General features: G+C 37.8%; 1 protein-coding gene and 1 long non-coding RNA gene across 4 annotated transcripts in view; one reads left to right on the top strand and one right to left on the bottom strand.

Moving 5' to 3' along the window:
- Positions 1–15,462, bottom strand: part of LOC140666541 (uncharacterized) — a 180,828-nt gene that overhangs the window by 132,979 nt on the left and 32,387 nt on the right. The window lies entirely within an intron of this gene.
- LOC140666535 (lachesin) overlaps positions 1–15,462 on the top strand; it is a 177,405-nt gene that overhangs the window by 152,784 nt on the left and 9,159 nt on the right. For both annotated transcript variants that reach the window (XM_072893810.1, XM_072893809.1), the window contains exons 8-9: positions 12,880–12,936; positions 13,146–13,232. In XM_072893810.1, coding sequence (XP_072749911.1) covers positions 12,880–12,936; positions 13,146–13,232 — 144 coding nt within the window. The remainder of the gene's footprint in view (positions 1–12,879; positions 12,937–13,145; positions 13,233–15,462) is intronic.

Raw genomic sequence — 15,462 nt, 5'->3', positions numbered from 1 at the left:
ACTGAAGGAGACACCGGGCAGGACGTCCCTTTTTCCCGGAGGTGGTCGTCCCCCCGCGCCAAGTGCGAGGACGATTCTAGTCGCGGGGCTCGTCTGGCGGCAGTAAAGAATAGGGGAGACAGGCAAGGGACGCCGAGATATGAATTTATTATTAAAGACCGCCTAAGGGGCAAAGTACCCCTGTTTCTTGATATCCGAGCGTACTTGATACTCGTGTCTTACCTCATCTTACCCTCTCGAGGCCCCTTTTTTCCATCGTTCCGCGCGCTTCCTCCCTCCATCTCCCTCCCACCCTCTCTCTCTCTCTCTCTCTCTCTCTCTCTCTTTCTCCCCCCCTCTCTCTCTCGTCCTCTCGCGAGCAAGCTCGAATTCCCCGGCTAATTTATTCCATAGTCGAGTCAAACTGCTATTTGTAGCGGCGTTGAAACGCGGGCTTAGTATGCGAAGAGTGACGGAAGAACGAGGCGAAACTTACGGTGGTCGCTCGGATAGTAACAATATCGTATTCATTCGGCTCCCCCATCCTCCCCGTCGGCCCCGTGATTTCCTCAGACTGAGCATCGTATACATAATGCAACGTCCACCCCCGTTTCACCGCGCGCCGATTCAACCGCTCTAAATGTCGCTGCTAAGATGCGGATTTAATAAACGACCGTTACGCGGCTACTTTGTCGACCTTCATAACGTCATTTTTGGCCCCCTTAGTTTTCGGACATATTTGCTTATGCATTGAATATTAGAGTTTGTCTTGGAAAACGAGGCAGTGATATAAACGTAACGACGCCTATATTTCATCCGATATTTAAGAGCCAATTAATATAAATTCAAACTCTTTGTTATATTTGTTATTTTTTGGCAAACTTTGTCGCTCTAGCAACCTAACCCAAGCGTGTTACATCTTTAAAAATCGCATTTTTATATTTCCAAGATTTTTGATACTGAAAATTGTATCTCGCGAGACGATTACAATGTGACTTTCGACCGTAAAAATCCCTTAACGCTTAACAAGGTCTTAATGAAATTCTTGCAAACGGAAAACTTGTGTCTCAAATTCCTCCCGCAAATCCATACCGAGTTGTCGGACTTTGAGAACTTTCGCGGTCGCGGTATCGCACCACGCAAAGTTGTACGAGCTTTTCATTTGGATTTGAGAATTTCACTAACGAATTCTTCACCGTAAGATGCAAACGAAGCCGTAGCCCGGCGTGACTTTGATAAATTTGTTGTGAAACTCTTTCTGCACATGCATTCCGGACGCCGGTAACGCAGCGGCACTTAGCAATTTCACCGTCGGAGTTACACGGAGGAACGAATTTCAGCGAGAATCTCGTTTAGATTTTGAAACGTTGCCGCGGCCAGCATTTTCTCGCCGAATTTTTCCGCAAATAGTATCTAACGAGGTTATATTCTTAACTTATCCGTGAGAGAGATGCCGTCAAGATATATTCATTCCGAGTATTTTTCACTAAATTATAGCACCTCGTGTATATACATATATATGTATATATATGTTTACTTTGTTATGTGTCTTTTGAATAATTTCGCGAATATTACAATATTAAGGGATGTACTTCCCTTTGTTGCCGTTGGTTATAATATTATCATAATTAAACAGTCTTTTATAAAATTAGTTTTAGTAAGATACAAAGTTAATTTGCGTTATCATTTCTCACTTATGCAAGAACAAATTCGTGAAAAGAAGAATGAAAATATTTTGACATTTTTTTAATTTGCCGTAAATTTCGAAACACATAACAAAGTAAACACAGTTTAGTTTTTTAATGGATTTTTAATTATTTTTTCATAAAAACAAGAAATAATAAAAATATAATAATAACGTAAAATATGAATTTATAAACTGAGAAAAAAATTCGTTGTACGGATTAAATTTGTCAACAATTATTTTGTTCCGCTAAATTCAACAACTATTTAATTGTCTTAAAAAAAAAAAAAAAAAAAAAAAAAAACTATAGTTAAACTAAAACTGAACCTTCTTTCAGCTCAACTAAATAATTGGTGGCAAATTTAGTTCGTACAAGAAATTTTTTTCTCCGGCTACTTTAAAACTGCAATTCTTTCCCGAAATGGGACTTGTGGTATAATTTACAGTGGAAAATCGCGTGAGATTTCACGTCGAGAAATTCACGCCGATGAATTTTTTATTTCGAGAAGCAAGCAAACATAACTACTGTCGTCAGTGGACACTTTTGAACGGCGCGATATCGCCAAGTTCCTCCATTACTCCGGCCGCTTTAATTATGAATTGATCATACTTCCGCAAACTCGGTAGACACAAAACGGGACGCCCTTCCCACTGATAGCACACCTTTCTATAACTTCGTCAGCGCACGGAGGCGTAAAAATTTTGTACCAGGTTGTATGGAGACCCGCTGTCTACCTTCGAGGCATGAGTTCGGTGCCGCATGGCCGAAACTTTAACGTAGAAAGCCTCAGGGTTCGAAACTTTTGTCCTTCTCGTTGAGTCGCGATTCTTAGTAACCCCCGATTCAATAAATTATTTATGATGCAATGGACGAGCAATTTTACACTCTCGTTTGCTATACCTAGGTACGAAACTGCTTCGCTCTCTACGGCAACATCATAGTATTGCAACTTTGTCGATATTCTTCTATCGTCAGCATTGTTATCTGTGCCTTTCTCCTTTTTTTCTTTCTATAAGAAGATGATTTATCGCTTCGTGTAGTATTGTTAATAATTAATAGAGACTACAGATTGTATTTTTACGATAACAAAATATATAATGAAAATTTTTCAAAACATTAAAACTTTTAAGAAAATAATTATTTTTTATGTTTTTGACCTTTAATGCAGTTTTAGTTTCAAAAAAATTCTATCAAAATTCTATCGTTATAATTTTAAGAAATTTCAAGTTACAATTGTAAAAAGTACATTTTTTATTCGGCATCATTAAAAAATTTGAAAAAATAATTACTTTTTTCTCGTGTTAAAATAATTATTTTGTATTAAACTGTGCAATAATACCATTGCAAAAAAACGTTTCGCGTTTAATGATGTAATATATATATTATGTAACCTAAATAACTTCATTTACACGAAATTATGTCAGAAAAATAATCGTACATTATCATAACGCACTAATGTTACATAATTGCGCGCTGTTACAGTATGTGATACTCTCCGAAAATTGAGAGTCTATTTTTAATGGGCGCATTTTTTCACGCATGCTAGAAATAATTATGAACGAGGAACCTTGTTAACTAAATTCGTCGTATGCTTTATACGAATGGAAAAGATTACGCATATATTTTTTTCAAATTCTATCAATACGGATACGTATATCGCTATTCATACACACCAAAAAAAATCGGGGATTAGAGACTCGCACATTTTGCTTGTAAAACTAAGTCACGAAATCTATTAGTGCCCTTCGAACGATTTTCCACATTCTTGGTGTAATCATGAATATTCATAGCAACTCTGTAGCTATATTTCCGAAAGTGAGAAAATCTTAGAACGTCGACGAAGGGAAATTAACTTTACGCCTCGATGCTACGCAAGAACGAAGAGAAAGAGAGAGAGAGAGAGAGAGAGAGAGAGAGAGAGAGAGAATTACCGTTTTCCAACACATTTTGTCTCTTTACCGTGAAAATTCGCATGGTGTATTTTTAATGACCGCACGGTTGAATTAATTGCGGAGTAGCGGACGCTGCTTCGTTAACTCCTGAAAGGTAAATTCGTTAAATGTCTCGTTTTCGCGCGAACAATATGCGTACATACATATTTGCGTATGTATTAGAAGCGCGGGAGAGCGAACGACAACTACTTTTTATGAGAGATTGTCCCGGATTTACCGCCACGCAAAACCACGGAAATAGGTCAGCGGGAAAAATATCGGTGGGAGGAATATCTTCAGGAAATAACAACAAAACTGCTTTTTGCACGAACATATCGATATATATATATCTAATTCAAATTAAATAACTAGTTGCTTCGCGTATACCTTTCTTTTCATTAAGCCATTATTGATTCTGTTATCTAGACACGTTATATATTTTTTACATCTGTTATACTTTACAATATAAATAATTGGAACACATACGCGTACAATATTTTTATTAAAATGATTGAAAGGTAAAAGATTTTTCTCTACAAACTGTTTTTCACGTTTAAACCATTGATAAAACTAGTAAAATTATTATCAGGGTTAATATATAATAAAATTTACTAATTAATTTTTACGGTATTTTAAAAATGTTAAAATTTGTTTCTCTACGTTCAAAAAATATGCATTAATTAAAAATTTAATTGTAAGAATATATTTCGTGCTCTGTCAAATGTAATATATCTGAGTTTATAACTTGATTCTATATTGTTGAAAAAAAAAAATTCAGTTTTTATCGCTAACAGTAACAGCAAACTCATATAATTTTATATAATTCAAGATAATGGCAAGAGAGAAAAAGATTTATTTTATTAATTTATTAACGTTAATAAGTTACTAAGAACATGGTATTTGTGAATCAAGACAATGTTAAATATATGTCGCGCTAACACGATATTACGTCACTAATAGTAAAGCAGAGAAGATGGGGAAAAAATAGAGATCGCAAGAATGAAAGAAAAAAAAAAAAAAAAAAACAAGGACTCGCATTCTATTGCGGCGAGCCACGCAAAGCAAGCAGTTAATACCTATGAAAGCCGTTCCAAACTAAAACTCATCAATCTAAGGATTCCGTCTACAGTTATCAGTCGTGTCCCGCCAACGCCGGACGCGCTAGGGGTAATGAAAGAAAAAGTGTCGTCGTCTGTGTCAGCTTTAATTGTCATCCTTTATTGGACGGTCACTCGTTGCCACGTCAAGGCAGCCGGGTGGCAACGTATAAGTTCGAATCTCACCCTGGCACGCACATCTCTTCCGTCCTCCCGAAGGGAAGGAGAGTTACGCTTCGCCCCTTCCTCTCGTCAGCCCCGCGGGGGATATCTCTGAGAAAGAGATGCCGAATGAGAGAGCGATGGAGAGTCGCTTGTATAATTCATGGGACCACCCGGCGTTCGTGGTCGATGGATCAACCCAGTGTGCCTCTTCCCTCTCTTTCCTTCTCTTTCCCTGCCTTTTTCCTTCCCCCGTCCGGTCTCCTTGCGATAGTAACCCCCGCAGCATCTCAATGCTGACCGACCAGCAGATTAGCCCAAGGAAATTGCCAAACTTCTCGTCGCTCCGGCAAGGAAAGTCGATTCCGAAAGTCGTTCCTCAAACGGCCAGTAACGTCGCCGCCGGGCGGCTGCACCCCCTACCGGCTTCTCTGTCTCTTAAACAAACTGATGCGCCGTAACTTTGTTCCTCTTCATCTCTTCTCTCTCTCTCTCTCTCTCTCTCTCTCTCTCTCTCTCTCTCTCTCTCTTTGCCGACGGGAGTCTAACGTGTCCCCTCTTCTTGTGTTCTCTTCGCGAAAGTATGAAGAAGACGCGGTGCAGGAGAACGAAGAAACAAACAATAATATTCGGTTTGGTAAGAAGATAAATCACCCACGTCAAAAGTTTCTGCCACTAATTTCTCCTAATATTTCTTGTAAAATAATAAAATAATATAGTATTATAGCGATACTTGTACGAGCTCGCTCGATGCTTGAAGTAGTCGAAGTGTCACAGAAAAGCTCGATTAAACATTCGAATTAAATAATTTGATCTGCGCACTTGTTAAGCAAAATGTACACTGAACAATCATTCAATCGTACTATTTTTTATTAATATATTCCGGTTTTGTCATCAATAAAATATCAATGTTTTTCAATAGCGAAATCAAATACATAATTAATGTCGAAATCTGATTCGCGGTTATATATTGCAGATTTTGCATGAAAAATTAGTGCACTTTAACATTCATTCGATGAAATTTCCAATTACCAGTAACATCGTGGTAGAGACGCAAGTAAATAAGCGGAAGATGAAATGTCACGAAAATGGCTAAGAGACTCCGGTCGTCTCAATCGGTATCGAACAGTTTGACGAATGGAAATGTATATATGTATATATGTATATATAAAATTTATATACGATAATGCGATTAATGGGGTGGGTTCGAGAAGAGTACCGAGTAAAGAGGGAGAAAACGGAGAACTCGCGTTAAAAAGAAAATCCTCGAAAGAGGAGAAAATATTTCCATAAAATCTGTGGAGGCGATGTCGAGGGAAAGGCAATGTTAGTTCTCGTTCGGTGAATTCGCCGGAATCCCAAATCCGTCCTCGTGGTTTGTCATAGCCGAGTCTCACATCAGACGTTACGCAACGCGATTTCATCCCACCGTAAAATACAACTTTCCCATAGACTCTCTCTCGCTCTCTCTCTCTCTCTCTCTCTCTCTCTCTCTCTTGTAAGAGGAGAAGCTCTTCGCGAGCTTGTCTTTCGAAACTTTGAAGTCATCCAAACGACATGTTGAATGATGAATTTCTAACCGTTTATCAACACATTAAATATTACGAGAGATGTTAATTCGCACTTTGAAAGCTTTATACATCTAACAATAATAGGTTTAGATGTGAGAATGTTATGTAAAGTTCTTTGTCGAGTTTACATAGTTAGAAGGAAAATGTTATGTGAAAATAATTTAATATTGTTGAAAATTCCGATATACATATATAATATCGATAGAAATAATAAAAAAAATGCAAACTATTTAGAATACATCATTAGAATAAAGGGAGAGATAATCATTTAGTAATTAAATTAACCGTCTCGTTTTGACGAGCTTTATTAAACCCAATGTTCCATTTACACTTTTCCGATTCCGTTACGTGTTGCGAATCTTGACTCGAGACAGAAACAGCCCTGAGGCTAGTGTCGAAAGCAGATAATATGGATGAGAAACTCGGACGATAATAATCTAGAATGCTTCACTGGGAGACAGCTCTCATGGTTATTTTGAACGGGAATAATTGCTGCGAGAGCCACATAAACAAAAATAAAATACTTCATATTGGGTTGACTCAATTCCCGTTTTTTGTTGAATTAAAAAACTGTTATATAACAAACATTGGATGCAGCGAATATTGTGATAAGCTGGTGCGTATTTAAAAAAATCCAACAATTTTAAAAATTTAATCCTCGCCTAGTGAAACCTAAATCTTTATATATACATACATATATGCATATAAAGATTTAGGTTTCACTGCGGGAGCATTAAATTTTTATCGACATAAATATAAATATAAATATAAATATATATATATATATATATATATATGTGTGTATATATAAAATCATTTCTGTATTTTTTAAAACATGCAATTTAAAAATATAACGAAAAGTAGCAGAAAAAACTATAACAATATAAATTATGCGCGACATCGACGATTGTAAATTTATAAACGATAAATTGATAAGTGAATTTTAATTTAGTTTCCTTTTTCATTTTTAATCGCAATTAGATGCGTTGCGGATTACACAGTGTGATTATTGAGAATTTTTTAATCACGTCAAATCGAAATTTCCTCAATTGATCGCGGCAGTCAAGTTAGAAGTGCAGCCACTACACTCGTGTCGTGCCTCTCGGACAAACGACGAAGTGTCGTCGAGCGTTTAGTAGTCGCGCGTCGGAATCAGGAAGCCGGAAATGACAGCGGCTGGAATCCGAGGTGGCAGACGGTATAACGTATCGAGAGCCGAAGGAATGAGAGAAGGGGGACCACGGGGTATCGCCATAAGGGAGACTCGCTGACGGCGGTAAGATTGATTGGAGTCACGGGATGGAAAATTAACGGTCTAGCCCGGGTGGTCCAGGGTTGGGCCAAAAGGTGCAGGAAGGCGCCGCAGTCGAGGGATGGCGCCGTGACAGTCGCCGCATACTAATTCCTTACCTCCCCTTCCTCGGTCTCTTTCTCTCTCTCTCTCTCTCTCTCTCTCTCTCTCTGTATCTCCCTCTCTCTTTCTTCCCCTTTTCTGTCCCCCATCTCTCGGTACCTCTACGAGCTGTTTTAGCTACCCTTAACCGCGCGCATCCACGCCCTCGAATGGTCGACCACGTCGCTTCGCGAGGAAATGCTTTCCGGCAGGCACCATTGGCTACTATCGAGAGATCACCGTTTAGAAATACGGTGCCGACGAACACAAAGGCGAAGGCAGTCCTGATAGAATTATTAACTACGTTACCGAACATACCGTGGCCCTTTTGATCGTCAAGGAGTCTATTTATCCAGAAATTCTCTCGACGAAACGCGAAACTCGTCGTAGAAGGATTTTTCTGACGAAAGTCGTCAGATCTGTCAAGAGAGAGAGAGAGAGAGAGAGAGAGAGAGAATGATCTCACATATGACGCGCCTCAACCGTTCTCTTTGTCACGTATAGGGGAGGATAACGGTTTCTCTTACAATCACTGGTTCGATAATCTCGCGGGATATAAAGGCGGATCGTCGCAACATCCGCCTTGAAACTCACTTGGCTAACGCCAGGTTAATGGATCGTTGCGTTAATGTGACGGATCGTACGTCGGTAATTATCAAAGAGGACTTTGACTCCGCGTTTGTGTGAGAAGGACCTTAGATGCACCCCCGGTGAGGTGTATTTAATGCGACTTGGGCGCGCGTATGTATGTGTGTGTGTGTGTATATATATCCGGCCTTATCGTTAATTGGATCAAACGGTCGAGCGTCTTGGATCGATACGTTAGTATAAGGGATTTCGTCACGAGTAATTACAACAGACATGTAGCGACAGCCGCTGACAAAAGCGCCTCGTTGGCCTATTGTCTCTCGCGGAATTGGGTTACGCGATCGTAACCCAACGAAGAGCTGGCAATTTCCTGCTTGTCGTGCCGCGTCGAGATTCGATGACGCCTACGGCAAATTATTTCCTACGTCGATCTGTCGTCGATTTAGTTAATGATCGCGGTCCGACCGCAATAATGGCGGCATTGACGATTGGTGGGAATCGGCGGCATCAGTCCGCACGTTCACCACGACCGATTTACAATTCAGACCGCGTGTAGTTTAATTATGATGCGCGCTACGACATGTGATAAAAAATGTACAACCGCGATACGAGTTGTACACGGAATGTCGCGAAATCGCTGAATGTTTATTATCGACTCTTCAGGACCGTTTCAGAATTTATTTCTTTACGAAAAATATTTAGAACATGATATTTTTTGCTAAATTAATGATTAAAGTTATGGGGAAAACGTTTGGCGAATTAAACTTGAAAACGGAAATGAAAAATAATATTATATTATATTCTTTGGCGAATATTTCGAGCAAATTTTAAAATATAATTTGTTAGATTAAAAATTTTAGAAAGCAATAAACTGTATTAAACATCCTCGATATTTTCGTCACAAAAATGATTTTTAAATTAAAAACGACGTACTTGAAGGAACATTCTAATTTTATATATTGTAAACTTTACGACTTTGCCTTTTAAAACTTTATTTTTACGGCTTTAAAACAACGATATTTATCGAAAAGTCTCTGCGTTGCAATTATTTTCAATTTTTCTAATACGCTTTTCTTACTCTCTAAATCTCTCAATTCTCTCGAATGCTTTATATATATATATATATATATATATATATCCAATGTTCTGCAAATGGAGTTATTGATTTTTCGTTTGTATGTCATTTATACTACGTTAGGATATGCTAACAATTATTCGCGCAATGAATAACATTTACGTTAGACAATATTTGAACATCTTGTATACTCATTGTAGCCGCATGGTAGAAGGAGAAATTGGATGGCAGGAAGATGAGTCGGTGAGAAAGGGAGAAACAGAGCGTTAGTGACGTACCGATGAAAAGCGATGATGCTGTTAGACTAATTAAGACGTCTTAAGATTTTAATGAGTTCTCTTTGCTCAGCTAGCAACGATAAATCGAATTGGTACATGTTGGATAACGTATAAATTTTCAGTAAAGAAAATTACGATTTGAATTTTTTTTTTTTACAATACGTCTACTATTATATTTTATACATTAATTTATCTTCACAAAAAATTGTTGATAAATTCAAACATATTGTCGCGCAAACATTTTTGATTTATGATAAGCTTTCGTTATAATTTTTAATTATTATCGATTAAACCATTGTATATGGAGGAGGAATTTTTGAATTAAATTCCAATCAAATGACACAGTCAATTTTCGTTATATATTTTTAAGTTTAAGGTGAGTCAAAGACATACGCTCGTATTTAATCGGGCATAATGAGAGAGTTGATTCGTCGCCGTCACGTTAACTGGTTCAATCATCAATCAGCCCGACGAAGCTAAATGGTCAGGACAACGGGTTTTAATATCTCCCGAGGAAAATAAAAGTTAGCGCGATAAATCAAAGGTGAAAAGTCGCTGCCTTACTTTCTCTCTCCCTCTAACGCAATTTTTTTCTTTTTCCTCTCTCTCTCTCTCTCTCTCTCTCTCTCTCTCATTTTCTTCTGCTATCTCGCTTTTTTCCTCATTGCGTTCTCAGCTTTAATCTCTCTGCCTTCCATCGGTGACTTGCAAAAATGATAAATGAATTTTACCTACCGCGCGCGTGCCATATTTATATCTATAAAATTGGATAATATTCCGTCGTAATAACCGTGATGACGCGAATGATGACAATTTCCAACAAATGTAATTTATTTGTTCAAATATCAAAGTATTGATTTTCGACGTGTAGGAATTTGCGAAGTCGAGCTGGTATAACGACAATCGCGAATTTAACGATTTTCTATGCTAAAACTATTATTAATTCCACACCCGCCCTTTTCGCGCGCGCGTACGGAGATAAATGTTGCGAGATAAAACCGCACCCGGGGTTCATGCAACGTTGTTGTAATTTTTGCGGCAAACATCGTAGTATCCAATCGAGTAAAACGGGTTGGAAGTCATTTAGGTATTATCTTACAGAAAAGACGGCGGCTACATATTTGCATTACATTCGCGTGTGTAAACACGTCTGCCGAGGCGCATACTTTGTCACCCCTATCCTATTTACTTTAGGGAGAACGCATCTTCACAGTATGCATACTTCGCGTGCCACTTTCTACCACCTTCTGTCGGCGTGGTAATCGCTCAGATACGCTTCTGACAAATAGCAGTGTCCTACTTTGATGTGCGCGAATCATTGAAATTGTCTATACCTATTGTTACACGTCCTTTAAACTTTTATCGGCAGGCGTACCGCTAAAATTACACAGTTGAAACAGAAATGACAATTTCCAGATCCAGTAATAAAGTGAATAATCATATTTTTCGTACTTTTAATAATGCGGACTACGCGTTTCCAGCCTTCAAATTGTTCCATCACGACACACAGTTTTGAGAAAAACTTGACATTAAAATTGTAAAAAAGGCTATTTTAACGTACTTTACCATGTTACAGCTGCGGCATGCCCCGTGTGTTGGGAAAGTTTTTATTTCGTTCAAAATTAAATACATGTTGAAAGTTTTCTTAAAAAAAAAAAAGTTTACTGTAAAGGTTAAGGTTTATAACGGTTTAATTAAATATTAAATGTATTGTAGGAAAGTATAATATAAATTTTCATGTAAATTAAGCTATTAAAAATCAATCTATATCATATATTTCTTATTCAAAATTATATATTCAATCTTAAAAATTCCTGGTCGCTAAAGAGATATATTATTATTTGTAATATTAAAATTAAAATATTCTCAGACTTCTTTGTACAAAACATAAAAAACTGTGATAGTATTCACTTTTTGCATCATGCAGCATAACGATCTAAAAACGTATATAGTCTATTTTTTGTTGCATGATAAGCTATGCAATTCTGTGAATGAGATTTCATTTATAGCTCATATATGGTTCAATATATTTTTTATATTTTCGAAAATTCATTTAATTTTTTTGACTTATTTATATTTTATACCTTTGTGCTTATTCTGGATGGATAATTCACGTAGGATTGGAAAAAATATATTGATAATTTAAAAACTAAAGAAAACATCAATTCCTGCAGAAAAATATCGTGCATAAAAAATGGATTTAGATTGGAAAATCACAGCTATATAAATTTGTACTAATTCTATTTTGAACCCCTACAATTCTATTCTCCAATTTTAAAAGTTTAACAAAGATTGCTATAGCTGTCCACACGTAGATAATTATAGCTGGTTGTGAATCCAGTCGATGACGCTTTCGCTAAGAACAAACGAAATTACGGATAATTATTCAGGTATACACCCCCGGATAAGTTATACGGAAGCGCGAATAAGGGAGCGGGAAGGAAGAAGGCGTGTAGTACGTACCGGGAGAGTAAAATATGACGTAGAGTTTGGCCGGCTTGGCCGGCACCAGGGCGGCTAATACGTTCTAGGGGAGAAGTTAGTAACAGGTGGCGCGATCCATAACAGCGCGTGGTGCAAAATTTGCCCAATCTAGAAGGACAAGGGGGTTGTATGTAAATATATGGGTATAATATTTTTAATTCCATATATTAATTTCGTGACTATTGTCCCCCCCCCCCGGCCCCTCCGGGTAATTTTTTGAATCCTCGAAGGTTCGGAAATAGTAGATATAGCATGTATCGCGATTAAATATTTTTTATTAAATCTGTATAAAAAATATACGAAAAATGTTTTAAGCGCATCAACAGATAGAAAAAAAAAATTACTAATTCCACTGATTAAAATTGAGGGTGAAGGTTTTTGAAGGAATAAATCTTGTTGAAAAACTGAAGAAAATAATTATGTGGGTTTTTGTTCCCCATACGAAAATTAATTATGTTTTTTTTCCCTACGATAAGAAAAAGAATGATAAATGAAGAATTTTTTATATAAAGCGTTTCGAGAAGAATGTACCGATATTTCGCCAAAGGATTTTAACGATTAATTTTGCGCGAAATATACGACATCAATGTAGATTCGAGCTTGATATATTAATGAAGGAAACTTATTTTGTTACAGTGTCTGCACCGCCCAGTACCAGTCCTAGTCCATCTACCACGGAGATTGTCAAGAAAGGTAAAATCTTAAATGTAATTTTGCTGTATTCGCGATGATTGAACGTAATAAATCGCAGCAAAATTGATGAATCGTGTTTTTAAGCTCGCACGATTCCTTGTAAAATGAATATGATGACACCATATAATATATCATCGATATTATTTACGACATACTGCCTCAGTAGTTTGACTCTAATAATTTTCCAATTCGTGTGCTTACTCTTGCAGATTGGGATTTCATTGCGGAGATGAATAACTCTGTTTACGGAAATCCAAGTTCGCTGACAATTCATAATGATAAGAATATCAAGACAGGTGAGTACTGAAACTAAATAAAGTATGTACGTGTGTGCGAAAAAGAAAGAGAGAGAGAGAGAACAATATATCTTTTTTTTATTTTCTTTCTCTTACATAATGCGTTCACGTACGTATTCTATAATTTTACAGATTACAAAATCCACTATGCATTTTTGCATTTCAAAGTACATAATATCGTCGGCTGTCGCGCAATATATGAAGAGTAACAAGCACTTGAAATATATTTGAGAAAAGTATTCTCTTCAGTCTTGATCTCTGTTCGAAAAGCGCATCAATCATTCGGATATCGTTCTCTTTCTCTCTCAAAGAATATGTTTGAAAAAAAGGAAACAAAAATAACGAGACAGAGAACAAAATTTAGAACTGACGCAACATTGAGAGCGATGAAAGGAAAAGTCTATTAAATAGAATATCGCATCTTATATGAAAGCTGCGCGAGAATATCAATACAAATTGAAACAATATATGGAATTTATTTGTTTTAACTTCTGCATATTGATATATTGATATATCGTTAGTATTGTTGACATTTAAAAAAATTCTTGATGAATACATAAGAGAAAGATTCAAATGTTTCATCGGTATATTCCTATAGTGTAGTAAAATCTCAATCTAGGTAGCGGATTTACATATTCAATTCAGCATCACGTACAGCTAAATGACATTTCATAACTAGATTTTCCAGTAACATACTTTGAATCTCCGGTGCTATTAACTTCGATGTTAACTGGAGCCAAGAGATCCACCGGGGAATCCCGGGAATCGATTGCGGCTTTAAGGGTGGTTTGAAAAAGAGCAAGCAGTCCGCTCTTTAAAGAAGGGGCAAAAGAGAGAACAACGAAAATAGAGTCTACAACAAGATAGAATTTCCAAGACGAATATTTCTTTTCTTATACAAAATCATCTTCATTATCACAAAAATGCGAAAAAATAGTATTGTTTTAAATCAACATTATAGGTTTATTATCGATACTCTTTAATAAAAGCATCAAAAAATTCCATATAAATTAAAGTTAATAATAATTTGAAAAAAAAATAAAAAAAATAAAAATAACGTGATATATTATGCTATTTTAAATTCTTAGCATTTACTTAGGAAATCAAAACAATGACTATCAAAAAAGCTTTGGTTAAACCGAGGGAATAAAAGCAATGAGAGAATAAATGTAAAGGTAACGAGAAAGAGAGAAAGGAAGAGGGGGAGGAAAAGAGGTAACTGAAGTGATGTTCGTAACACGAACACGTGAGTGGTGGTTAAGCGGAAAGAGCGGAAAGGATAGATGAATGGATAGAGAAGTTAGGAAGAGAGAGAGTGAGTGAGAGAGAGAGAGAGAGAGAGAGAGAGAGAGCTGGGAACACAGGGTTGACTGGGGTAGAAGAGATCCCTGTAACATCAATATTTCATGTATGCTAACACGCCGGAACTAATAATGCTCCAGCGTGGAAGACCCAAGAATAATATCAGCCGCCACTGTGTAGTCCGCGTTCTCACCGTCCCTTATCCTCGCCTTTCCCTTCTCTCGCCCCTCTATTTCTTTCTTTGTCCCTTTCCTTGTTCCAGCTTTGTTCTATCGCCTAAAACAGCAGCGTGTAGCGCGCCAGCGTCCTTTTGCCGCCTTGCCGTGTTAAATTTAATCGAAAATTCGTGTCTCGTTGGGGAGGGGGGGAGGCCACCGTCTCCGTGTCTGCCGTGTCCGCCTTCCTTACCTCCACGTATAACCCGATGTCATCGTCCACAGAGACGTGGGGGAAAGGAGGACGGGGGTGGGGAGGGGGGGGGGGGAAAGCACAGGGAGAGGACGGCGAGGAAAGGTGAGAGCGAAAAGATGAAGCGCTGAGAGGGAAGGAGGGCGAAGTAGCGAACGGTAGCGGGATGTGGTAAGTTTGAATACGGCATATGTCTCCTTGTCTCTCCCTCTCTATTTGCGAAGACTGCGAGGAAGGGAAGGAAGGACGGGCTGTGAAGAAAGGATGAGGTTTGTAATTGCTGCAACATCTGCGGTCTGCAAGGTGGCATTAATGTTTGCTCCCTTCGCGTTCTCTCTCTCTCCCTCTCCCTTTTACCCCCTTCTCTCTCTCTCTCTCTCTCTCTCTCTCTCTCTCTCTCTCTTTGTTCCATTTCTCCTCCTTTTTCACCCCAACGCCGCCGACTCTGAGAGTCCCTCTTTCCCTTATCGTGTCGCTTCTCTTTTTCTCTTCTTTTATCTTTTGGTTACATTTAACCGCG

This window comes from Anoplolepis gracilipes, chromosome 6 (genome assembly GCF_047496725.1).
Source record: "Anoplolepis gracilipes chromosome 6, ASM4749672v1, whole genome shotgun sequence".
In the NCBI taxonomy this organism is placed as follows: domain Eukaryota; kingdom Metazoa; phylum Arthropoda; class Insecta; order Hymenoptera; family Formicidae; genus Anoplolepis; species Anoplolepis gracilipes.
Note: the sequence above shows the minus strand (reverse complement) of the source record. Positions and strands in the feature narration are given on the sequence as shown.